We start from the raw sequence: 25,431 nt of genomic DNA on the forward strand, positions 1-25,431 counted from the left end.
CTGAACACAAAATCTGCAGAGGTTGTAGTTGCCATGGTCAAAAACTTCTCTACCAAGCATGTACAGAGTGGTGTTTTCCATGGCTGTGATTTCATCATCAGGCTTCTTTGAGCCTGCCAGTGATATAATGGGAAGTAATCTCTAAATGCTTTCTGTAAAACCGATGCCATACAGTGAATTGTGCTTTGTTGTGCAGGTTTGTCTCTGAAAGCCAGTGTTGTCTTTATTCATGCTGATGGAACATAAACAATGCCATGACATGGTGTGAAGAACTAATGTTTCTTGCATTTCAGTGATATAATTCAATTTCATTCCTTTGATTTCTCTCTATAGGTAAAAGTAGAGAACCTAAAGGCAGTTCAAGTTCAATGGAGAACAGTAAAGAAGAGGTAGGAATGAAAATGCTTCTGAATTTTAGTTTCATGACTAGTGCAGAGTGGCTAGTATAGAAAATGCTGAATTCACTGATGCTTTTACAATAAATGCTTAAAGAATATTAGCAGAACCGTGCAGTAAATGTCATAATTTATCGTGAATAGAAACATAACCTGTAAAGTATTTTAAAATAAACTAAAATGTAGTTTTAAGTAAATTTTTAAATTTTTTGTATGATAGTTACTTAGATTAAGGCAATCCTGTTTCTCCCTTCCCAGCCTTTATTTTGATAGTATTGAAATACGCACATTTACTTCTTTGTCTTTTTGATGCACAATAATTCCTGGGAAAAATGTCTTTAACACAGTTCAGAGAGTTAGGTTTTACTTACCTGAGGTATGTAATTGCATTTTTGTGAAGCAGTGCAAAGTCTTGTTAATTGATGTATATTAGGACTCGATCTTGAAGGTCTTCTCCGACAAAATACATTCTGTGATATCCTGAGTATATTGCAAATGGAGTTTTTCTTTTTAAGGAAACTTACAGAACATTCTTTTATCCTTATTCTGTTCTTTGGCGTATGTGTATATAGGCTCTTACTTATTTTTGGCTTGAAAGAATTGGTCTCTACGTTGTGATTAACACTTGTGCCCTGTCACTCAGATGGCAGCAGGTACTTAGTTGTCCTTTGAGGCAAATACGCTTCCTTTTTTAAAAAAAAGAAAAATATGTAGATACAGGATTCTTAGTGATAACAAGCAAGTTTCTTTTATATGGTGTGTTAGATGCGTCAAAGACATTTTTCATGTGCTGTGTCTAATACCTACTTCCTTGTTGCAAACATTCTGGTTGATAATGTTTAATATATAGAGAAAGCACAAGTGCCAGTGTCCTGCGTTAGTTTGCCTCTTTTGGAGTAAATTCAGTTATTTATTTGATACTGTCCAAACCTAGTTATTATACGCATGCACAAACCTCTAAAATACCAGTTTTCCTGCAAAGACAGCCAAGCCTTTCTGGCATAAAAGTCAGATAACAGGTGTCTGTATTCTGTTGGCAGTTCTTGGGTGCATGCTTGTGATACCTCCCTAGTGTCAGCTTTCAAGAACCCTCTGTATCTGTATGCCAGAAAAGATGATGGTTCTTTCACATAGACCTGCAGCTGCTTCTGCAGCAGTTTAAGTGTTGTGAGGAATCCCAGTGAGTGTAAGGAAGTGGAAATGCATAGGAATGTGGAGGCAGGTGGTTGTGTGTGTGTGGGCAGGAAAGTTAACATTGCAGCGAAAATACATGGAGCAGGAGGTACTAGAACTGCTGATGAGTTCTGCCCAGTGGTTGTGGTGTGTTGAAAATTCCCCCCAAGATTAAACATGAGCCTTTCCCAGTCCCTTCTTATGAAAGCTGAGAGAACTTTCAGCAGGTTATGCAAGCTGAGAATTTCCTCAGTTACTCAAGGATCATGCAGTGTTTCAGAATATCTCAATTTCTAACAGTGCTCTCTGTTTCTTTTAAGATACATGCATAAGGAAGTTAGTGAGCATCAGTGGCTTAGAGTTTGATGACACCTATTTTTAAGTCTCTTTTTTTAAAGAATAATGTCTTCTTGGGGTCTTCCTACTGATCTGAAATCAGATGACCTGAACAGGCATGACTGTTGAAATTGGGTGTTACTTTTTCTTAACGTTTTTGTTTTGGGTTTTTTTGTTTTCTTTTGCTTTTCCCCCCACTAAGAGTGCTGGTGGCTTCTGAAATGTGTTCTAGTAAGAAACTGTCTTTGTTGACAGGTCACTTGCCATAGGATGTGTTGACTTTAATATTTTCTTGTTTTTAGGGCAGTAGTTCTTCGGAAAGAACCAAATCTGTAGGATCATCACGCTCAAAAAGGTTGGTTTGGAAAATAAAAATAAACAAACTCCTTTTTTGGCACCTGGAACGGAAAAGCCCATGCACTAAGCCAGATGCTTTTTAGTATACACCAGCCTAAGTCCATTCAGTTAGCAGAGTGCTGGTAAAACAAATACCTTAGAATGATATTAAAATTGAAACCATTTTGCAGGGTCAAACATAAAGATTATAAAATATGGGGTTTACTAACAGACACGTGAAATTACTGTGTATCTCCAGGACAAAGGTGTTGATACGGTTGTTCCTTCACTCTTCCTATTTCTACATGCAGAATTCTTCCCAAAATGTTAACTGGGTCATAATGAAAAAAAGCCTTTATATACCTTAATGTTAGGGGACTGTAGAGTTGCAAGTTTAGTTTTATATTTGGCTTTAATTTCTCCCTCATCTTCTGAATCCAGTGTCTTGCTGAACTCATTGATTTATATTGTTTATAGAGTCTTTATTTTTGTGCTTCCTTTCTTTCACTAAGGGCATTTTCACTCATACATTCGTCATACTGTGCCAAATTCTGACAAAACCAGTACCCTGCAGTAGTTAATGTACTGCCTTCAGACTACTGAAAATTATGGTCACATTCCTTTTTCTTTTTTTTATTTTTATTTTTCCCACCCTGCCCTAACACGGTAAATTCGTTCACTTTAATGATTGCAGTTCTAAATTATATTTGTGTGAAATTCTGTCACTCGGTCTTCTTATTCAGCAGTCATCTTTTAATTTCTTTCTTCATTTCCTTTATTTCCTTGCAAGCATCTTTTCTGCCAAGCTGCTTGTTGTTGCTTGCTGATATCTATGTGTTCTGTTGCTCTGCCTGTTGAAGTCAGTGATGGATAAAATTCCTGAGCGGACATTAATTTGTTTCATTTAGGCTTTTTTCCTGGAAGTGTGGTATCCCTGAAAACCTTCATAAAAACACATCAAACTTCGATTTTACTAAAAGAAAAACGCAGCAATCCTTTCAAACAAAACTATTTTATTAGTACATCATTTTATTTCACCTCAGAGGGGAGAATTTCTGTTCCTAACAAGAAACTTGGTCTGCAACTTATTTACTGTAGTAACTTGGAGCACCCTACCTCATAATGCCTTAATTTAATTCTGGCATTCTACTTGCAAAGTGCCAGCCTTATCTGTTTGTCACAGTATGGTTTTTTTGTTTGTTGTTTTTTTTTTTGTCTGTGCAGGAAACCTACAGTTGTAACAAAATATGTTGGCTCAGATGATGAACAAACTTTAGATGAGACTGTAAATGAAGATATTTCAAATGAAAACTCAGAAAATGATGTTGACATGCAAAGCTTGCCTAAAGGTAGTTCATGTCTGTCTTTATTTCTGAATTCAGCAAATCAGACAAGATTATGGTGCAGCCTAAATAATTAACTAGAATGCACATGTAGAGTAGTAAAATGCTTGTCTTGTGTCCTGTTTGCTTTTATATATAAGCATACAAGCTAGAGCTCAAGTACAAACGCACACACTGCACACTCATTTAAAAGAGGAAACCAAGCACCTTTCGTTTTGGACTCAGCACGCTCCAATCTGTGGGTACACCAGGATGTGCTGGTGACTTAATTTCAAATGTCTATTGACATCTGTATAAAACCAGCGTGAAATGAGAAATACTTTTTTCTGTTCATTTGTGGAAACCTCAGACTCCATCCCTTTCAAGTCTTGCTTATTTTACTGTTCTGTCTTTGAAGTTATTGACAATTAGATCAACTAAAGCAAAACTAAACCAGGATGAGGGAAATGTCATTTTTGATCTAGTTTCTAGTTTTAAGCATCTTTGTAAATAATTAATGCTATAAGCCTACATCCTGCTCTTAACTGTAGTGTGAGTTTGATTAATCCCTTCTGTTTTTTACCTATGAAAGCTACAGTAAAACACAGGAGAGACTGCTACTGCAGTAGCATGTAGCTACTGTATGATTGGCAGCACTTAAAGCAATCACTTGAAAATTAATTTTTTCAGAATATTAGGTTATTTCTAGTGTTCTTATAGCAAAAGCATTGAAACTGAGATCTTCAGTAGAAAAAATATTTTTTTTCATTCACATAGTCTTCTGTTTAAACAAAAAACAAGAGTTTTTGAATTTTGTGGAAGACAAAGCAGGTTTTATTCTATTGATTTTTCACGTATTTCATGTTGATACAAATTAAGAGGATGGAAACTGGTTATAAAGGGGAAAAGAGAGAGAAAATAGTAGTTCCTCTAGGGCTTCTGATGGGTTTAAGTGACCTAATCAAAGCCCTTTATTTGTAGCACTGTACTGCAAATCCTGTACTACACATGCCCAGCAGTATGATAGTCCTGGACATACTGCACCAGGGCAGGGAGAGCAGAATTTGCTCCTCGTAGTCCATTCAATCTTTGGCTGTTGTTGTACAACTGCGAACCAGATGTGGTTTGAAGTGTGTGGTGGGGCTTTTTGATTTGTTGTTGTTGTTTTTTTTTTCTGTGTACATCTGTGCATTCAAAACTTTGAGTTTTAGTCAGCAGACGCCACTTTTTTTTTAAAAAGATTCTATGTTGGCTTTTATTTAAACAGGACTTTTGCACTTCATTTAATGGTTTCCAATTTCTAAATGAAATCATTCTAGGTACAGTGGTTGTACAGCCTGAGCCAGTGCTGAATGAAGACAAAGATGATTTTAAAGGGCCTGAATTTAGAAGCAGAAATACCGTTAAAATGAAACCTGAAGCTCCTAAAAAGCGTGGAGGTAAATATAATTTAAAGCATTTGTTAAAATGGGTTTAGATTGTTGCTTATGACCACATTTGGTACATTTCAAATTGTTCATATTTCTGATAAATTATTCTAAAAATACCTCCACTCTTCTGGCTTTCTGTTCATGAAGGATTCTAGCTGAAATTAGCCTCCATTGCTGCCTCCTGCAATGCAGCAGTGAAAGCTAAGATCAGTTCTCATTAAACTTCTTATTTTCAGCAGCTGTAGGATGCATCATTAACTGCTCTGTATGGACCCTTGCTTTGTATTCAGAACAGTTGTTTGGTTGCAATCAGGTGTTTGAGGTATTCTTTTAAGGAATTATATTGGAATATGATAAATAGGGGAACATGCACTGACTCTCCAAGAAGGCAACCATATTTGAGCAGGAGCATGTATAGGCATATTATCAATCAGTGAGCTAGCAAGAAACCTAAAATCTCTTAACAATCCGAAGACTTTTTTGTTTTGTTTTGTGGGAAATTCCCCACCAGTGGGCCTGCCTGAGGATTGTCTTTGAGGAACTGCTGTGCCAGCCAGTTTTCCATATCTGCTGGTAAAACTTGAGCAATTAGGTAGATTATAGAGTTAACAGAAATTAATGTCTCATTTTTTTCTCACAAGTAAAGGAGAGGGAGGGTTTTGCATGTCGTAGCTGGTAAGAAGGCTGATATTTTCCTTAATACTACTAGCAGTATCTTAGTTCACACATACAGCAGTACTCACTGTATTCAGATAGCTCTTATACATGCTGTTTATCCTTCCCTTTGCATCATTTGAGATACTTGCTCTCTTTTAAAGTCTTACTGTAATTTAGTAAGTGTGGTTTCTTCATCTGTGGTTGAAGAGGAGTGAAATGTGACCGTGTGGAAATGTGCTTGTGCATACTTCTGGGGCCATGCATGATTTTAATCACAGTCTGAGCAATGATGTTTTTTCTGAACTGTTTGTTTTCAACAGTCAGTTTCCTTCCATCCCTGCAGGATGTCTTGTTCAGCATAGGGCAATGCTTTTTCCCTTTGTCTTTGTAACAATTCTACTAAAGGCCTGACAGAAATCTTCAGGGTTATGGTGTTAAAAAGACAGAACTCTTCTGACTGAGCTTTGTGGCCTGTGTCTGCTTCCCAGGACAGTTCATATGACCTGTGTTCCAGCTTTTTTCTCCATGCCTGGAAAATTTGAAGGCTGCCTTTTGTGTATCTGGACTGGTTAATCATGTACTGCTGCCTGACATAGTAGTTTTGGAAGTCTGAAGTTTGTTTAAGCTGGACCTTTATCCAGGGCAATCTCAGGTGTCATTGTTTTGCTACTGATAGTCCTTGGCTTGACTTTGAAGTATCCAATATATATGTAAAGCTTCTGTCAACTTTCAGGGAGATGAAATAGGTACTGCCTGCTCTTGTGCTGTGTCCCCATTTCCAGACCAGGAAAGGTATCCAGGTGAGGGATGTGAGTGCAGTCGACCTCAAGAGCACCTGGATTAGGTGAAAACAGTTTTATTTTGTGATAAGTACAGAAGAGGTAGTGGAGGTCCGTTTAGTCTACACTCACAGCAGATCGTGGTACACAAAATGGCACTTACCTTTCTCTAGGGTGAGGTGCCCTGGCCCATGCATGTACCAAGTTATGCATTCCTGGTTTAAGCAGGCAAGCATGTAGTAGCAGCCACTTGAGATTCTGAATTCTGTGCACAGTGCAAGTAAATAAATAAAGACAACAAAAATTGCCAGACTGTCTTGTTCTTTGTGGAGTACGTATTCACATTTTTGTCAGAAGTTCTGTGCGCTGTTTAACTCGAAAAAGCAGTACTGATAGAGCTCTTGCTTTTCTGGCATCCAGATGCTCTTACCCAGGAGTGCAGTGTCACTTTTGTACTATAGAATGCATATAGGTGTATTTTTACTGATAAACTCACAGTTAGAAATGGGTTTGAAGTATTTTCTCAGTATCAGTTGAATAACAGTTGTTTCATTTCTCTGCATCATCATAATTTGAAGTAGTAACATGGTTTGCAATGGTTTGCCTTGGAAATAATCTTGTTTCTGGTGCCAACTTGTAGGTTCCTAAGAAGGAGACAGTAGAGCTTCCTTTTAAAGTTGTAATGGAGGGGGAAGTTGCTGGGGTCTTGTAAACAACTTCTTCCTCAGTTGGCTGTTGCCCTCTGTGATTCTTAGATGCGTTAAAGGTTTGGGAAAGCCTGAGTAGGCTTCTGTGCTGCTTGTTATAAATAGAATAGGGTTTTCTTTTCCAAGTAGTATTAGATGGTAGATACATTTCCTCAGTGTTTACCAGCAGTGTTTGAAACAGACATTTGAGCTGGTTTTGCAGTCATAAATGGTGCTTTGCAAGTCCATGAGCTCTGCAGTACATGCAGTCATGCATGCGTAGAAGTTTAACACCACAAATCATACTCAGAATTCCAGACCTGCTATTTTCACTGGATTGTGAGGGCATATTAGTTGTTCTTACTGCCCTGTAAACCACTGGAGATTGCGTTTCTAGTAGCAAGTTGCTATTAGCTCATACGGTGTCTCGAGAATGTTCATTCAGTTCCTTCACATTGTGGTGCTCATGTTTGCTTCTAATTCTGTGTAGGGATTGTTTAAATAGATATGTATATAGTCTGTACTCAAGACTGTAACTGTTAAGCATTTGAGTTAATTTCCTTATACTATTTACTGAACATGATGGCAAAGGACAAGCCACAGTTAAGTCATCCTATGTCAAATCTGTCTGTTTGATCCCAAATCAAGTTTTGGAAGGTGCATAAACTGTCTATATGACCCTTCAGAACTGATTTTTCCTTTCTCCTGGCAGCATCACTGTTGTTGAAAACAAAACGGTCTCATAGTGTTAATTACTTGGTTTAACTGCTAGCTGCCTGGCATGTAGCAAGCCTCCGAACTTCATGATCACCATCTTTCAAAGTGAATTGAATGATTGATATTAAAAAACGTTTTTGTGATCCAGTGTAGATAGAGTAGCGGAGTGGTGCACAAACTGTGGGAGCAGTCAGCAAGTTGGTGAGAACATGTGTGTTATAGCAAAATTGTAGTTTAAGAAAACCAACCCAAAACTCTAACCCCAAAACAACAAAAAATATCACCAAGAAGGGAACAAAAAGTGAAAAAGGATCTTTCAGGCACTATGAGAAGAATTTCCTATATCTTCTGTAAAGGCTTTCCCATATTTTTATTTGAGAAACTAAAACTCTTATTTAGGTGTGTTCTGATGAGGTAACCAGTTAATCCAAATTAATTCTCAGTGGGGAGGAAAAAAAAAAAAGGTATCTTGACCCCAAGTGGAGTGTAGAAATTAGAGAAAGGTTCTTGCAGTCTTTGAATGGCTGGGGGTTAGAGAAATACTTCTCTAATGCTGGGTAGTAAAGAAATAAAGGCATAACATAACAGACCAAAATATTTTAAGAAACTTAATCAGCTATACACAGATTGCTTAAAAAGATATGAAAGCAATTAATATGTGGTTTATAATCTTCTCTATAGAGGAAGGACTACATGGAATTGTAAGCTGTACAGCTTGTGGGCAACAGGTGAACCATTTTCAAAAGGATTCGATCTATAGACATCCTACACTGAAAGTTCTTATTTGTAAGGTATGTGGTAAACAGTTCTACAGTTTGTACTGTTTGTTTTTGTTTGAAATGCCATATTAATTGATTTGGGTGGATTTTTGTGGGAGCAAATCTTGTTTATTAGCAATAAACTTCTCAGTCCTTAACTGTTACAATTAAGGAGACTAAAAGCAGGAAGCAAAAAGGCAAATAAGATTACAAATTTATATTCTTGTTTTCTTATACCCCAGTTAAACTCATTGTGGGTTTTTGATTTTTTTTTTTTAGTATATTTTTACAGTTTGAGGATTTAATTTTAGTGCACTTTTTATGTTAGATGATCTGTCTGAAATTTGTGCCTACTCCTAATGTATTATAGGAGCACATTTAATTCTGTATCTCCTGGTAAGGTATTGTATGTAAATCAACATTGGAGTAAGAAGTGGAAAAATAGCTTCAAAGCCATCTCATCTTGTGTACAGCTCCTGACTGCTTTAGTTTGTGGCAGCCTCTGTAATAATGGTCTAGTCCATAATCCAAAACCAGCATCTGGGTCCTCAGCTACATGGTTTTGTGGTAGCTTCAGTTAGGTCCTAAGTGCCTGCAATGGAAAGAGGTGGGGAATATATGAAGAAGGAAATATCCCTTCCTCCTTTGGAGACTTTTTAAGTTTCAGAGAGATGTAGAGATCTCTCTTGCTTATCTCTACAGTGGTAGAGATTATGTAAGAGAAGGAAATAGAGATCTGTGTTTCAATACATGTGAAATATTTCTCTTCCATCTCTCTGTTTGTCCCCAATTTCCCAAATAATCTTACATATTTAGCTGACAGAGTATCTGAGCCATGTCCATCTAGTCCAAGGGTCTGGCTGTTGTTTGTTTTTTTTTCCCCCTCATTCATTCTAGCTTTTTTCTTTTATAAAACATGCTTTTGAAAAATCAGTTTATGCAATCACTGTTTGCAGTCTGGATTGGAGTCCTAACTCCTGTTCATGGGCTTGAAAGTCCTTAACTGTACATGTTCCTTGGATGCCTGCAAGTGATTTGGTTCATTTTTGAAACTTGTTTAGAGTGTTGAGTCCAATAGCAGCTCTTTGCTGAGCTCTGATAAATAATTGTATCATGTTTGCTATAAATTCTCTATATCTTCACTTAATCAAACATGGCCCTATGTTAATGGAAGAGGGAAAAGTCCCTGTTCTGCAGGTTCTTCATCTTCCATTACTTTCTGTGCCTAGTTGTCCCCTTATTTTTCTCTGGCTTAGGTAAACAGTGACAGAGTTGAGAAGCTGTTTTCCTTTGACTACAGATGTGCCTTCAAGTGTCTAAACATCATCTTTTACTCTTTGTTGTTGTTGATGATGGTTTTGGTTAGTTCAACATATATATAATGCTATTCCAGATACAGAGGCATCATCATTTTAAGTTCAGGTGCTAAAGCCTCTTCTGGTTTCTGAATTCACAGATTTTTTGGATAAAAAGACAAAATTTAGCTAATAGCCTGTATTTATAGGAATCAATGTAATGCTTTAAGTCTGGGAAAGCTGCCTTTAATAGCAGCTGGAAAAAACCCACACCTTCAAACTTTGGTTTAAAGAGTTCAGCAACTGAAGCCACTGCTACTACTAGCTGAGTTGTTTATATTTTTTTTTTCTTACTGTTACCAATTTTTCAAGGAAAATGCTTAGTTTGAATGTGGAAATTTAAGCCTTGGATGTTAACATCAGGATAAATACAGAGGATAATATTAAATATCTAAATAAAAATTCATGGTTTAGGACCTGTCCTATCTGTGGAAGGTGGTTTTTAGATCAGCGCACAGGTAAAAGGGTTAGATTGCTGAAGACCTCGCAGCTGCTGCTTTTAATGGCTTGTTTCTAATACATACTGAAATCATAGGAATTGCTGAAGTATAGATGGAATTTAATAAAACATTCCTTGTCCTGTCTGTCTTTACAGACTTGCTACAAGTATTACATGAGTGATGACATCAGCCGTGATTCAGATGGAATGGATGAGCAGTGTAGGTAAGTAACACCCACAGCTCTTCTGGGTTTGGTTTGATTTTTTTCTTGCACTAGTGAATTTAGTGACAGATAGAGACCAGTACATAAGCCCTTAATTAGCGATTGTTTCTCACCAAGAAATGCTCAAACCCAGGTTTTTTTGTAAATATTTGTTATTTTAACACTTCACAGGAAAACATTTTATGAAGAAATCCATCTGCAAACAGTTGTAAAACATCACATTTTAAACTAAAATGCATGCCACCTTTTAAATACTTAAAAGTCGAGGCTAGAAGTTGACATTCTAAATGTTGTGAGTCATGGAAGCTTACTTTTCCAGATGCTTCTCCCACTTTTAAGTACTTCTCTGTCCTCATGTCAAGTATCTATCTAAATGTGTAATCCAGTCAAAACTGTGCAGTCTGCAAGCCTATGTGTCAGCCGCTTTTCAGGTCACTATCAAAGACTCTGCAGTCCAGATGGAGATCAAAAAACATGCTTCAGTGTGTTTTGTTTGTCTTGATATGTGCTTGTAGTAGTAGGGTCATAGAATGGTTTGGGTTGGAAAGGACCTTAAAGATCATCTAGTTCCTACCTCCCTGCCATAGGCAGGGCCATCTTCTACTAGACCAGCTTGCTCAAGTCCCCATCCCACCTGGCTTTGAACACTTCCAACTTTGGAGCCTCCATAACTTCTCTGTGCAACCTGTCCCAAGTGCTTCACCACCATTGTGGGGAAGAACTTCTTCCTAATATCTAATGTAAATCCAGCTTCACCCAGTTTGAAACCATATCCTGTCACTCCATGCCTTAGTAGAAAGTCCCTCTTCAGCTCTCCTATAGCCCCTCTTCAGATACTGGAATGCTGCTCTAAGGGCTTCTTGGAGTCATCTTCTTCTTCTACAGGCTGAACAACTTGAACTCTCTCAGCCTGATCTCACAAGAGATGAGCTTTAGCCCTCTGATCATTTTTGTGGCCTCCTCTGTTCTGAAATGCCTTCAGTGTTTCTCTTCTAATACACCAGTTAAGGCTAGAAAGACTTCTAGCCAATTCATTTTCTTGTAAAACAAAAGAATTCAGTTGTTTTTAAAGTCTCAGAAGTAATACAGGGAAATAAAATTCAGTTAATGTTTGCTGTTATTTAAAATGAGTACTGAATTGTGTTGGGATCTTACTGACTCTTTCAGCTTTGTGAACTGTTAGTATAATACCTTAATTTTCTGACTTTCCAGTTCTCAGCTGAGTGCTTTTCAGTTGTGCTTTCAGCAGTGTTTGCACTTAATGGATCTGTTTATCACCTGAATTTTTAAATTCTTTATCAGATAATAAAAAATGAATAAACATCTCAAATTTGTTACCTTGTTGATAAGGAGCCAAGACTCTTACGTTCCCTGTGTCTCATTTCAGGTGGTGTGCTGAAGGTGGAAATCTGATTTGCTGTGACTTTTGTCATAACGCCTTCTGCAAAAAGTGCATTTTGCGCAACTTGGGTCGAAAGGAACTCTCAACTATACTGGATGAAAACAACCAGTGGCACTGCTATATTTGCCATCCAGAGCCTTTGTTGGACTTGGTCACTGCCTGTGATAGTGTCTTTGAAAATTTAGAACAGTTACTGCAACAAAACAAAAAAAAGATAAGAGTTGAGAGTGAAAAAAGTAAAATCTATGACCATACAGTCAAGTGTTCTCCAAAGAGAAGTAACTCAAATTGTAATGGCGAAGAAAAAAAAATAGATGATTCATATTCAGGTTCACTAACATATTCTTACAAAGCACTGATGGTGCCAAAAGACTTGCTTAAGAAAACAAAAAAACTAGTTGAAACTACAACAAATCTGAACTCTAGCTTTGTAAGCTTTTTGAAAAATGCTGCAGAAAATGTAGAAATCAGTCCAACTGTGCAACTTTGTCAGCTAAAAGCTTTTAAATCTGTGTTGAATGACATGAAAAAAACTCACCTGGCGTTAGAAGAAGGACTGAATCTGGAGCTTCAAGCTTTGAATGTTAAAATCAAAGATAAAAATGCCAAAGAGAAAAAAATCTATGTTAGATCAGAAAAAAATGAGGTGGAAAAAGATGAAGGAAAGGAGCATGTGGCATCAAAAGAGGATGACACTGTAAAAACACAGAAAACAGTTTTATCAGAACGGCCTGACAGTGAGCCCATGGATCAAAGTGTTCCCACAATGGAGCAAACAAATGCCAAGCACGCTTCTGGTGAAGAGAAAAGGTCTGGCAGAAATGAAGAACCTCAGTATGAACCTAATAGTACAGAGGCTTTAGACATGGATATAGTGTCCATTCCCTCATCTGTTCCTGAAGATATTTTTGAGACTCTAGAATCTGCTATGGAGATTCAGATTACATCAGATGAGCAAGACAGTGGAAATACAGGAACAGAACATGAGACTCTGAATTCAAATACCAAGTCAAGCACTCCTGTGAAAGATCCCAAAGGTGGTATGAAGTTAAAATCATCAGCTAAAGGATCAAAAGAACTGATTGTAAAATTAACTCCTGTTTCCCTTTCAGAGTCTGCAGTTAAAGGTGAAGATCAGGACAGCAATCTAGGAAAGGGAAATAAGGAAGTGCCTAGAGCAGAAAACCCTGATTCTGTAAAACAAAATCATACTGCTGACAGTGAAAATGAAACTTCCTCAGAGAATGACACTGTCTTATATGTAGAGGAATCCGATCTCAGGAGGTCACCGCGTGTGAAGACCACGCCTCTGAGGCGCCAGACAGACATCAGTCCTTTAACATCAAATTCAGAAGAAGATAGCAATGACACATGTAATGAGAAACGTAAGAGAAAATCATCAAAGCAACCAAGGACGAAAAATGATAAAAATTCTTCTAACAGGGCTGCTGATGGTCCTAGCCCTAATAAAGTTTCTAAGTCAAAAAAGCCATGTGAAGTAGATCATAGCTCAGATTCTGATGAGATGCCAGCTGTTCTTAAAGAAGTAGCTATGATGAGTCGCAGTTCTTCAGATATTGACAGCAACAGTGAAGCACCAACAAATGATCGGAGTTTAGATTTTGGAAAGAATCAACCAGTAAAGGATGAAAATGGAAAGCGGAAACGAAAAAGTTCCAGTTCTGGTTCAGACTTAGATTCTAAAAGAGGCAAATCAGGTAAAAATGCAGCTGCTGCTAAAAAGAAACGACAAAACTATTCAGATTCTTCAAACTATGATTCTGAGTTAGAAAAAGAAATAAAAATTTTGAGTAAAATTGAATCTGTCAAAAAAGCTAAGAAAAAATATTCACGAAAAGAAGGTAGTTATGATTCCTCTGAAGAAGAGCAGAGGAAAAAAGTAAGTAGTAAGAAAAAGATAAATTTGAAGAAGCAGAGAGATAAATCTTCTGAAGATGACAATGCTGAAAAGTCCTCCCCAGAGAAGGAGATTAATGATTCTTCTAAAGATAAAAAAACTGCTAAGGGGTCAGCTGCTAGGGAAAGGATAAACAGAGACTTAAAAGAAAAGAACATAAAGGGAAAGCCTGATGAGTCTTCTGATGCTGAGAAGTCTTTGCTGGAGAAAGAGGAGAGTTGTCCTAAAGGTACAAAGCTCACTGAAGTTAAGAGCAAGGATTTGAAAAAGAAAAAGGCACAGGAAGATTCTTCTTCAGAGAGTACTGAGAAATCTGCAAAGAAAGAGCACGGGTTTGATTCTTCAAAAGACAGACTCAAGAATAAAAAAGGATCAGAAAGCAAAGCAAAGAAATCGGAAAAATTGACGAAGAAAAGTTACAAGAAGGAACAAGATGATTCCTCTTCTGATGTGGAAAAGTCATCTCCAGAGAAAGGAAGTTGCAATTCTTCCGAAAATGACAAAACTAAAAATGAGCCAGTGTGTAAAGAAAAGAGGAGGAGGAATTTAAGAGAGAGGGCACCTAAAAGAGTACAGCTTGATCTATCCTCTGATGCCGAGAAATCTCCCTTAAAAGAAGAGAGTTCTTCTGAAGATGCTGTGCGGAGGAAAAAGCAAACTGAAAGTAAAGAAAAGAGAAAAGTAGGTCACAAAAAGAAAATCTCCAAGAAGGAGCAGAATGACTCGTTGTCGACTTCTGATGAGGAGTCCTATGAAGACAGTAAGAAAAAGATTAAAAGAGGGTCAATGAAAGAAAGTAAAAAGAGTAACTTAAAAAGCAAAGTGTCTAAAAAGAAGGTAGTTGTCACTTCCTCTTCCTCCTCTGATAAGGAAGAAAATGATGAACAGAATTCAACGGGTCTTGGAAGCAGTGATGAGCAGAAAATTATGCCAGTGACTGAAAACTTAATGCTGTCTGCTGGTGCTGGATTTTGTCAGTCATCAGGTGTGCAAAAAATAACTCATCTACACATACTATTAATATACTGATAGAGGAAGTCTGTATGTTTGGGGTATCATTTAATAATCCAGAAGTAAAATTATTCCCAGGTTGGTAATTATTCATTTAAATGTTGGCAACCAGTTAGATTTTCTGATACTGATTTGGAAGCACCCATTTCAATTTATGCAGCTTGTCACTTGTGGAAAAAATGTCACTCTCAGTGGAGATGCTTGAGAAGCTTTGGTTTGTAATTCCAACAGGCATTTCCTTGCAGCACAGCTTTCAGAAGCCTGTTCCTCTCTTTGGCTACCCAGGGTCTCTTTAGCAGAAACTGCTTTTAGGTAATTGGTATCTGGTGAAATCAAATCTGTCAGCTCAGAGCTTTGTGCTAGAGATGACTCTGAACACTTGTAGCCTTGTAGTATGCATCTTAAAAAATCAAGTAGATGATCTTTGTGCCTTGTAAGATCCACATAGCCTTAGAGCAGCTGGTGTCAGTTAACAGGAATCAGCTACTGTTTTCATAGTAATAATTATTTTTCTTGCCAAGATAGAACTACTTCATCAGTGTGTCATATCTTCAGGAAATGAGAAAGAAATTCAGAACTGCTGAATTTTAACAGTTGTTTTTTAAAAGAACTTGAAGAGTAATTTTCACATTACATGGGCAATACACATGGCTTTTAATAACTGAATTTTCAACTAGAAAAAATGAAATTTATTTAGTGTTCATTACTGTGACAGGTAAATTTTCCTGTGTGTTCGCTTCTGATGATGTTTAATAGAACTTTTATGTGCGTGACTTCACTGTATCTGAGCTGACAGTTACAGGAGTTAGCAAAGCTGCTAGCTGACTGAAAATGACTAAACCAGCAATCTGCTCATGAAGACAGCAGAAGGGACATAGACACATTTTGGTTTTCTCAAAAAGCCCATGTAGGCAGACACTAAATGCATAATCAAGTGATTGTTGTTTTATAGAACAAACAAAAAACCCACCCTGCCTCTAAACCACAAAACACTTTGATTTTAAATTGAACATCATGTTCCTCGATTTTCCTACCAACTTGATGGTGACCCAACTCTTCCTTAAGTTTTCCTGCAGTTTAGTTTCTGGAGGATTGTTAACTGTTGCAGTTGAAAAAGTTGCTTTTCACAGATGCTCTGCTTCTTTGAGTTTAGAGCCCTGTAGGAGAACAAGGTTTGATGAATTGTGTTTTGCATCATTGTAGAGTAACAGAAAACAGGTTTCTTTTTATGCATATTATACAGCCCTGAAATGTTTGTTTTCTGAAGTCCTTTGATTGACTAAGTTAGATGTATCTATGCACGTAATACTGGGACTATTAAAGCACTTCCTTGTTGGCTGCCAGAACAATGTTTTCCTCCATGACGCAGTACTGCAGGAGGTTGCAAATGAGTGGTTTGCATAGTAATGAATGTGTGGTGGCTGCCATAACTGTTACAACACTTCCCACAGACAATTGATGGCACTCAGTGACAGTAATCCACATGCAGCAGTTCTTGCCATCATTGGACCATCAAAGAAAAATAGTTTAAAAATAAAATTGCTGGTGAACAGCATATGTTCATAGTCTTGATGTTGAAATGACCTAGGAGGAAAAAAGTTGGTGGTGGTATAAAAGGGGATGTCTGAGCCAGTGGGAGTGATTGTTCTATTTGCAAGTTGTAAGTGTAAAGATTGCATAATTACTGAATAGGAGAGACAGGTGACAGTGTACAACATGGAAAAATGAGATGATGATGTGGGATGATTGACAGCAGAGCTAGAGAAGTGGTTAGTTAGCCTGTAGAGAGTGCCAGAAATGGAGAGTCTTAATTGCTGTCTCCTAATCACCTAATGCAAAGTTACAGAGAAGGCTGAGCTGCATCTATTATGAAAGGATGAGGCCATGGATACAAGTTTTGGCAAAGAAAACTGAATATGTACTAGGAGAAAATTCTTTACTTTGGGGATGGTTACACCCGGTCAAATTTTGCACTCTGTCCTTGGAAATACTCAAAACTTGACTGGTCAAGGCCCTGAGAAAGGTGACTTCACTTTGGAGTTAGCTCCAGTTTGAGGATGGAGTTGAAGTAGATTATGTCTGGAGGTCTCTTCTAGCCTTACTTACCGTATGATTCTGTGAGATTATGCCTTTGTTATTTTAAGGGGAAGCAAACTTGCCCTTTCTCTTCAGTTTGCTTTTAGCTTAATGTGTGTCTGAAGAAGCTCTACAGGTTGATTGTTGGAATGAGACTTAGAATCTGGTTTAACTAGCAGGAAACTTCTATTTATGTAAGCCTGAGAGTGAGGGACTTTCTATGATAACCTCTTACACAGTCTTGTCAGACACCTGGCTAATTGCAGGACAAGTGTACCTTAAAACCACTTGGAGTGAGCTGCTTGTATCCTAATTTTAATCCCTTCCTCAGAAGTAGAAAATAAACAGTAGAACTTAGGACTGATGAGTTATTGGTTTGTTCAGATTTTGAGGTCTCTCTTCCTAAGGTTAATTTTACCAATGAGCAGATTTGGCTTCATTATGTGTAAGTCTGAAGAACAAGAGAAAAGAAAGTAAGTCCTGGGAATCTTGATTTCTCCCATTCAGGCAGGAGAGTGCAGAGGAGCTTAAAGGCAGATGTCATGCTGTTGTGTCCCACACTGCTGGTTTTGGTGTGCTTTCCATGTGAGACAGTATCCCTGAAGTGCAGCCTGGTTTTGAATTTGCACTATGGATGACAGGTGTAGTTCAAGTGTCAGTCTTCACGCATACCAAGCAAGCATGTACATTGTTTTTTTTACTCTGAAAGCAAAAGCAGGCAAGGATTGTGGTTGTGGAGTACACTTAATGGTAACAGGGTAGCTCCTGAGTTTGCTAAGGGATTCTGTAATAAATTTGTTCAGGCTTTCTTTTCCATTTATACAAATTCAGTAGTGGAGCTTCTGAAATGGAGCTAGGAACTTCTTAGGAAACTTAATTTTAGACTCCTAAGTGGAATATTGAGTCTGTTTTGGTGTAAAAAGCCAAATTTCACAGCATGTAATAAGGAAGGAATTGGAAGATGGGTGTAGTAATAGCAAACATAGTGTGAATAGAAATGCTGCTTGAAAAAATAGATAATTATTAAGTATATAAAATATAAAAAAAAAGTTAGATATAACTTAAGTAGATATAAAATTAAAAATATTTGGTTTATACATGAGGATGGGTAAATTACTTTTTTGCTTTATTGGCAAGCATAATTGTGGATAAAAGTGCTGCTTGAAAAGCTGTGTACTTTATTGAGTATTTTAAACATACATAATATCAAAATATTTAAGTATAAATTGGGTACAATTTAAGTAGATAGGAAAATGCTTATTGTATACTAAAAGATGGGTAGCTTTTTTTGTTTGCTAGTAGAAAAGTGGAAATATTACTGGAGCTATTTTTCATGTGCTATGTTGTTTATCGCTGCTTTTCCATGTAATAAGTTTTGTAACTCTTTTTTTTTGTTTATGTTTCCTTTCCCTACCCGAGGAGATGAGGGAGAGACTAAATCAAGGGCTGTTCCAATGGAGGAGGAGGAGGATGATGATGACGATCCTGAGAATAGGTATGATACCATCCATAAGGACTTAAAAAAGATTATAACACACCCTAGGCGTGGGCGCAAACCGGCACAACAGAAGAGCAAGCAGGTTGTGAAAACCACGACTGCCTGCCTCGTAAAGACTCGCTCACGGGCTTCCTGCAAGTTTGAACAAGGGGCCAGAAAACAGAGGCCAAAATCCAGAAATGCAAAGCAAGTATTTAGAAATGTTAGCTAACACACCTTGCGTAAGGTGTGTTATAAGTGCACTGCAATACTGTCTGGTTTGTGTTCCCACTCAAAGTGTGAGGTTTGTGATGAGTGTTTCATTCAGGCAGGTCAAAACCTACTTCTGATCAATGTGAATTTCAGCTAGTTCTATGAACAGAAAGTAAAGATTTGCATGTGTGCAGTATGCAGTGCTGGAATATTTTCAGACTGAATTTGATTATTACTGTAAAAAATTTGCCTTTTTTTTTTTAAATGAAACAACTTTTCTTAGTAAAGAGAAAACACAAATGTAGAGAAAATAGAGAAAATAGTATTAGATATTTTCAGCTGTTTATTAAACTGAGTTTTCATCTATTAAAGAACACCTGAAGTGACTAATGTGATAGTTAAGGCCCTGATTCTAAAGTGCTGTGCATAGGCTGGACTTGCATCAAAGAGACAATTACACGTTTTAACTCCTCGCATAGATGTTTCAGAGTCGTGGCTTATACATATTGCTTCAGTTTCAAGTTGAATGGAAGTGAATCTCTGTAAGATAACAGGTCAGATGTCCTATTTTACCAGTGCTATTGTAGTTCATCAAAATTATCCCAGCTGGAAAACAAAAGCTTCGTTTTGTAAAAAGTGAATACACAACATGAAGTATTGCTCCATGATGAGCCACAGTTTCTTTTGGAAATTTTTAGACTAAAATGAGTTGTTAAAAATTTTTTAATGCAGTATTTTAGAAACTGATTTTTTTTTTTTTGTTTTTTGCTCTATAGCATATATGGGACCAGCTTCATAGTTCTGCACAGTTGCTGATAGCATCTTTTTCTGATTCTAAGCCTTTCTAGTTTAGAATATAGTATCTTTGTTTCACAGAGTTGTGTTTTGATCTGTGGCTGAAGTAAATTTTCAAAACACTGTTCTATATCCTTTATGAACCTCAGTTTGGCATCAAAATCAATTTTACCACTGCTATAGTTTTCAGTCATCAAATTGAATCAAATTATTCAACTTTCAAAGAAAGATCCTCTTTAGGGACTTAACAGCACAGGGTCGTAACCAGAGCATATAAACATTGGTAACATGAGATTTGCTTTGATTTCAGTCCTGGTTTGACTTTAGTTTTAATTTTTCCTTCTTTTTGTTTTCTTTGCTTCTTAAGTGTTTCTGGTTGTTAACTACAAATATTACCAACAGATCTTAATTATCAGTTTAAGAGTTATATTGGGAAAGGAAATAACCTGACTGCTAACAAATAAATAAGTACTATGAACTTGGGGTTTAAAAACCAGTTTCTGTACTTGGTTTTTGAGCCGAATCTTTGAAGGAGGTATTTCAAATATATATTCATGAGATGGGGAGGTATTTTTCCAATATGTTAACCTTCAGACATACGAACTCGTAACTGCAGTCTCATTTTACATTCATCACGTGTTGTACTTGGCAGCAAAATCAGATATATAAAACGTAAAAAGATGGAAAAATTTTAAGAAATGAAAAGCTTGTTCTTCTGTTTACTCAACACAAAGTGTTTAAGTAGTTTACCTACTATCCAGATAAGTTGCCTATTTTCTTTCAGGCCAAAGAGAGTATGTAGTACCTACGGGGTACGTGTAGTGTGGGAACTCTCATGTTTGCAGATCTCTAGTTTAGCTATTCTGTTATTTGCATACCTTTGGATGTGCATGACATGAATATTAGTAGTCTTGAAATCATCTTTGCCAAGATGCAATATCCAAGTGGGTCATAATATGACATATAGTGCTATATGCTTTTATGTTATGTTGTGTAATTATCTATTATTGGTCCTTCTGATCTTTTAAATGGTACTGTTTAATGTGTTTGCAGTAGTTTTGTTTATTAAGAAGTTAATCATGTATTTCATGCAGAATGCCTTTAAGTATTTGATGGTTGCAATAAATTTTTGTAAAACATTTTTCTTGTCCAAGCATTTAATTTAATATCACTCTGGCAGCTTGAAAATCAAACTGTTTCAGCAAAGACAGTATGTAGAACAAGGCGTTTGGCAGTTTCCACTATTTTTTCCTTTAAATTTGTATGATGTTTCATCCAAATGTTCATCTCTTAAAATATATTAGAAGTGGTTCTAAATTTTTTTTAGTAATAATACCAAAGGCCCGTTTAGTTCTCTACCTGAAAGAATGGTGGCTTTTATTAGCCACACAAAAATGTCCTTCCCCTCCTCCTCCACAGGCTTGTTTTGGGCAACTTTATTTTTACAGATAATTAGTAGGTATTTATGAACACTACGTGTGAGTTTATAAAATCTAATTGGTAATAATACATCACAATAATTAATTTATGTTTACAGTTATGACTTTTAAGAAGAAAATTAATTTCTGCAGTGGTAGCATTATCTCACCAAGACTTTGGACAAGTGAGTCCATCATATTGGCGCTTAAAGATTCATGAACAAGAATTGTGGAAGTTATCAGGTGGACCTACCTCCACTTCACGAGAGGCTGCGCTATTCCATTTTTGCTGAGATGTCTGAAGGGTAATTTAAAGTAGGCCTGTACCTTGACTAAACTACTCCTGGGTAACACCCATTTTTTCCTGTCTCCTTTTCAAACCTTTTTTTTTTTTCCCCTAAGTTAAAAAATAGATAGCAATGAGTTCATTGTTTATTAATGTATATTGTTGGTGTCATTTGTGCACAGGTGAACTATAAATACAAGTTGGGAAATGGCCTTTTATCCAAACCTCACGCTATGTGTAGATAAGGTGGTGTGGGGTGAGGCAACATGACATGCTCAAGGTCATAGCAGAGCGGTGGCAGAAATGAATGAAGTGCAGAGGGGGCTTTATATATATATATTTTTTTTTTTTACTACCTGAAGTCCTATGCTAAAGGTCAGACAGCTCTGTGTGCTACTTAATTAAATGTGTTTATAGTGTTGCTCAGATGTTACAGCTGGTTGGCCAAGATACCTTTTCTGTCCTTGAGCAGAGTAAATACCTCAATATCTTTTGATTTCCATGGGTTTCTCTGGAACAATGTGAACAAGGGAGTTTTCATGCTATCCTAACTTGTTTTTCTTGGTACTGGCAGTTTGATGTTAGTACAAGCATTAAAATGTTACAGGGAGCCTGTGAAGTTCCTTAGCTTAGAAACCTGGTCACTTCAATGTGGCTTCTATCTTAAAATAGATGTGATAGATTATCTTCAGTCACATAGAATTTCATTTAAAACCAGCTTCAGGAATCCAGTGTTCAATTTATTCTAATTCGTATAAGCCATTTGCTAACAGTAGTCATTTGTCAGATGCATTTACAAGACTTAATCTGTTCGGTTCTAATATTGCTTACACTTCTAATTCCCACCAGAGATGGAGTTACATTAAAAATAGGGATCTTTTAAATTCTGAACATCTCCACAGTGTCTTATATTTTCAGCCTAACATGCCAGTAGAACACAATTTCAGTAAATAAACAGTTCCATCTCAGTTTGATTCAAATGGTTCAGTCTTTTTCCTGGTTAAAAAAAGTAATAAAAATCTAATTTTCTATCTATAAAAGCAGTAACTTACATTATTACAAATAATTATTTAGAAACTAGTGAATTTACCCAGCCTGGTTTTACTTGTGATGATGATTAGGAGGTAAATAACAGCACCTTCTGCTTATGGCTAGTAGATTTTGTGCATGGTGTTTTCAGGTGGGATGATTTGTGTTGATTTGGTTGTCCCTTTAAGGTATTTCTGAAAAGAACAACTAAAAACACATCTGATCTTTTGTTAAGGACCAAAGTCAACTGTTATTTAAAAATACATAGAAAAATTACTAAAGGTGACTTGTGTGGCAGGTAAGTATTGTTATCCATGTATGAGTGGTGTTAACTTTGCTAATGCAGCTGGGGACAATCCAAATTAAAGGCAGTGTTGCTAGGCAGTACGTTCAGGATTGAATTTTAAACTTTTGCATCTCTTTTTAGTCTTTCTACTTACTTTTTTCTGTTCCAAAGCAAAATTTGGGTGATGATACTGTTATTTTTTTAAATGACAAATGTAGCCAGACTGCTGCTGTTTTTATTTCCTGGAGCAGGATTCATAATAGTATACCTTAAAAGCTTTAAAAGAAAAGCCAACCCACACTATTTCAACTGGTTCCACTTTGAAGAAAAAGTTCTTTTGACCATTAAGAGATGGAAGAAATTGTCTTAATTTTTTATGTAAGGAACTATTTATTCCTGATGCTACTAAGCATGTTGTGATGGGGTTTAAAAAAAGCCACCAACAACCAAATAATAAGAACAAAACAAACCCCTAAAGTCCCTTTTCCATATCCTCCTAAAGTCCGTTTTCCATATCCTCTGGAAGGACCTAATGCAAAAATATTGGGAAGAGGATGTTACTTACCTATGGACTTTCAGTGGGTTCACACTATGATCTGTTGATATATACGGAATTAAAGCTTACCAAGAGTACTGTGGTTTAAAGTTTTTCTTTCTCAGGTCATTTCTGAAAAGAGAGGATGGATACTGATGGATAGTTCATGACTGATGGAGTGCTCTTAAATGTTTATTAAACTTCCATCTTTTAATAATAACTGAATATACATTAGCATTAGAATCTTTTTGGAAAATGTGCCACTCAAACCCCAGAGTGTGTGAAGTGTTAGGAGAGGTACCTTGGGAAAATTCCTTGGAAAAGTTCCTTTGTTTTAAGGACATATTACATGCTGAAAAATGAAATAAATTTAAAATCTGTTTTGTGGTGCTACATAAAAGTAACAATTTAATTTTCTGATATGTAAGCAGCTGCATTTAAGAGATCACTGTTCCTTTGCCACTTGCAAGTGAAGCCTAAGTGTGGTTTAGTTTCCTGGGACTTTAACTATTGTTTTTACTGTTATAAAAGCTTTCTTATTCTGAGCTACGTACATACAGTATACATGAATTCTCCTGGAAGGCAAGACAGACCAGGTTTGATCTATGGGAAAAAAATAATACTCATTTAAAATTGATGACTATGGAAAGAAAACTGTAATAGTTCTGATATTTACATGAAGAAGGCCTGGTTTCATTCTTTCAGGATTTTTTTGGTTTTCCACTGGAAGTATGAGTTATCAGATAAGTCCACTATTTTGCTGTGCTGTTGACATAATCATTTCATATTTTGCCTTGGACAGAATCGTGTAAGATTTTTTTTTTTAATTTTTCAAGAGCATGTAAAGAAATCCTTTTTTCATAGTAATTTTTTGTACCTTAGCTGAAAACATTCTTGTGCTGAAATGAAGCTGCGTGAACAGTTTGTGGAACAGGAAATAAGACCATAATTTCTCTCTCAAGTGCAGGCCCCATGGTGTTTGATAAAACTTTGTATGTGTCTTATGTATACACACATCTATTTTTTTGTTTATTTTTGCTTTAGTTATGCAAGACAAGTGCTTGTAGTTATGTGAGGGATTCAGTGGGAGGTTTTTACCCGAGGGACTTGGTTCACCTTGAGACATCATGAGTTGCTTCAAGTACTACAGCATCTCTTTCAGTTGGGCTCAGGCAATTAGAATGGTAACGGGGAGGCAAGCGATGTTGAGGTAGGGTAATAAATTATTACTTTAACCTGTGAGTTAGTGCTAATTACAACAATTCTTTTTTCCTTGTTTAATGGTGTGTTCAGTGATACACTGTTACTAAAACTTAGTGCTCACATATACCCTACTAAGTAGATTCAGTGCCTCAGGAAATGAATCTCATTGATTTAAATCAAGTAAGCACCATAACCATTTTTGGAGGAAATGATTTGAGTGTTAGGGTTTGGTATTCAGCATCTTCACATTCATATTGCAGTTAGAATTCATCTAAGTGCCTACTCCAGGACTACCAAGAGTCCATCGAAATGGATCATGATTAAAGCAAAATGCTTTAACTTTATACATTTTTAACAATCTTCAGTCTTGGTTTAAAACACAAAACATCTTTTTAAAGAAGCATTATACAGATCTGCTTTCTAAAAGCAAGTTAAAACATTACCTTTAACATGAGGTTTTTGCTGATACATCCTGTCTTCCCACAATGACTTTTTATCATGTGTCTTTTTTTGTTCAGCTTTCAGCCCTTTTCTTGACATTCTCAATGGTATAGGATTACACTTATTTGTAGATTTACTTAAACAATGGAATAAATAGTTTTTTCTGTTTTGCTTCAAAGAATTGCGAAGAAAATGCTTTTAGAAGAAATCAAAGCAAATCTTTCCTCTGATGAGGATGCGTCTTCAGATGATGAATCGGATGAAGGAAAAAAGAAAACTGGAAAACAAACTGAAAACACAGCAGATGATGGTGAGCACTAAAAAGCAGCTGGGGAAAAGTGATGCTGTAGTGCCTGTTGTAATTTCCAAGGTCACTTGTGAAAATCATGATTAAGTTTTTTCAGTTTTCAATAAAAGTCATTGATGTTAATAGGTAGTTGCCAAATGGAGGCCAGTGAACATGATCATCCCTGGAAGTTTTTAAGGCCAGGCTGGATGTGGCTTTGAGCAACCTGGCCTAGTGTGAGGTGTCCCTGCCCATGGCAGGGGAGTTGGAACTGGATGATCTTTGAGGTCCCTTCCAACCCTGACAATTCTGTGATCATGAGGATTATGGTCTCTTAGTCTCCTGTAAGTGTATTTTTTTTTGTTAACAATCTGATTTTTGTAACCAGTTCAGAGGTCCTAGGGATTTGTGAGGAATAATCTAGACAGAACAGTAGGAAGTGCAAATG

The 25,431-nt window shown here is 36.7% G+C and overlaps 1 protein-coding gene across 1 annotated transcript in view; it reads left to right on the forward strand.

Annotated features, from left to right (window-relative positions):
* Positions 1 to 340: 340 nt before the first annotated feature.
* Positions 341 to 25,431, forward strand: part of ATRX (ATRX chromatin remodeler) — a 71,058-nt gene continuing 45,967 nt past the window's right edge. The window contains exons 1-9 of the mRNA XM_054388738.1: positions 341 to 389; positions 2,207 to 2,259; positions 3,465 to 3,589; positions 4,882 to 5,001; positions 8,513 to 8,622; positions 10,540 to 10,607; positions 11,995 to 14,914; positions 18,442 to 18,509; positions 24,877 to 25,007. Of these exons, the coding sequence (XP_054244713.1) occupies positions 369 to 389; positions 2,207 to 2,259; positions 3,465 to 3,589; positions 4,882 to 5,001; positions 8,513 to 8,622; positions 10,540 to 10,607; positions 11,995 to 14,914; positions 18,442 to 18,509; positions 24,877 to 25,007 (3,616 nt within the window). The 5' untranslated portion in view covers positions 341 to 368. The remainder of the gene's footprint in view (positions 390 to 2,206; positions 2,260 to 3,464; positions 3,590 to 4,881; positions 5,002 to 8,512; positions 8,623 to 10,539; positions 10,608 to 11,994; positions 14,915 to 18,441; positions 18,510 to 24,876; positions 25,008 to 25,431) is intronic.

The sequence above is a fragment of the Indicator indicator genome, chromosome 17, assembly GCF_027791375.1.
Source record: "Indicator indicator isolate 239-I01 chromosome 17, UM_Iind_1.1, whole genome shotgun sequence".
Taxonomy (NCBI): domain Eukaryota; kingdom Metazoa; phylum Chordata; class Aves; order Piciformes; family Indicatoridae; genus Indicator; species Indicator indicator.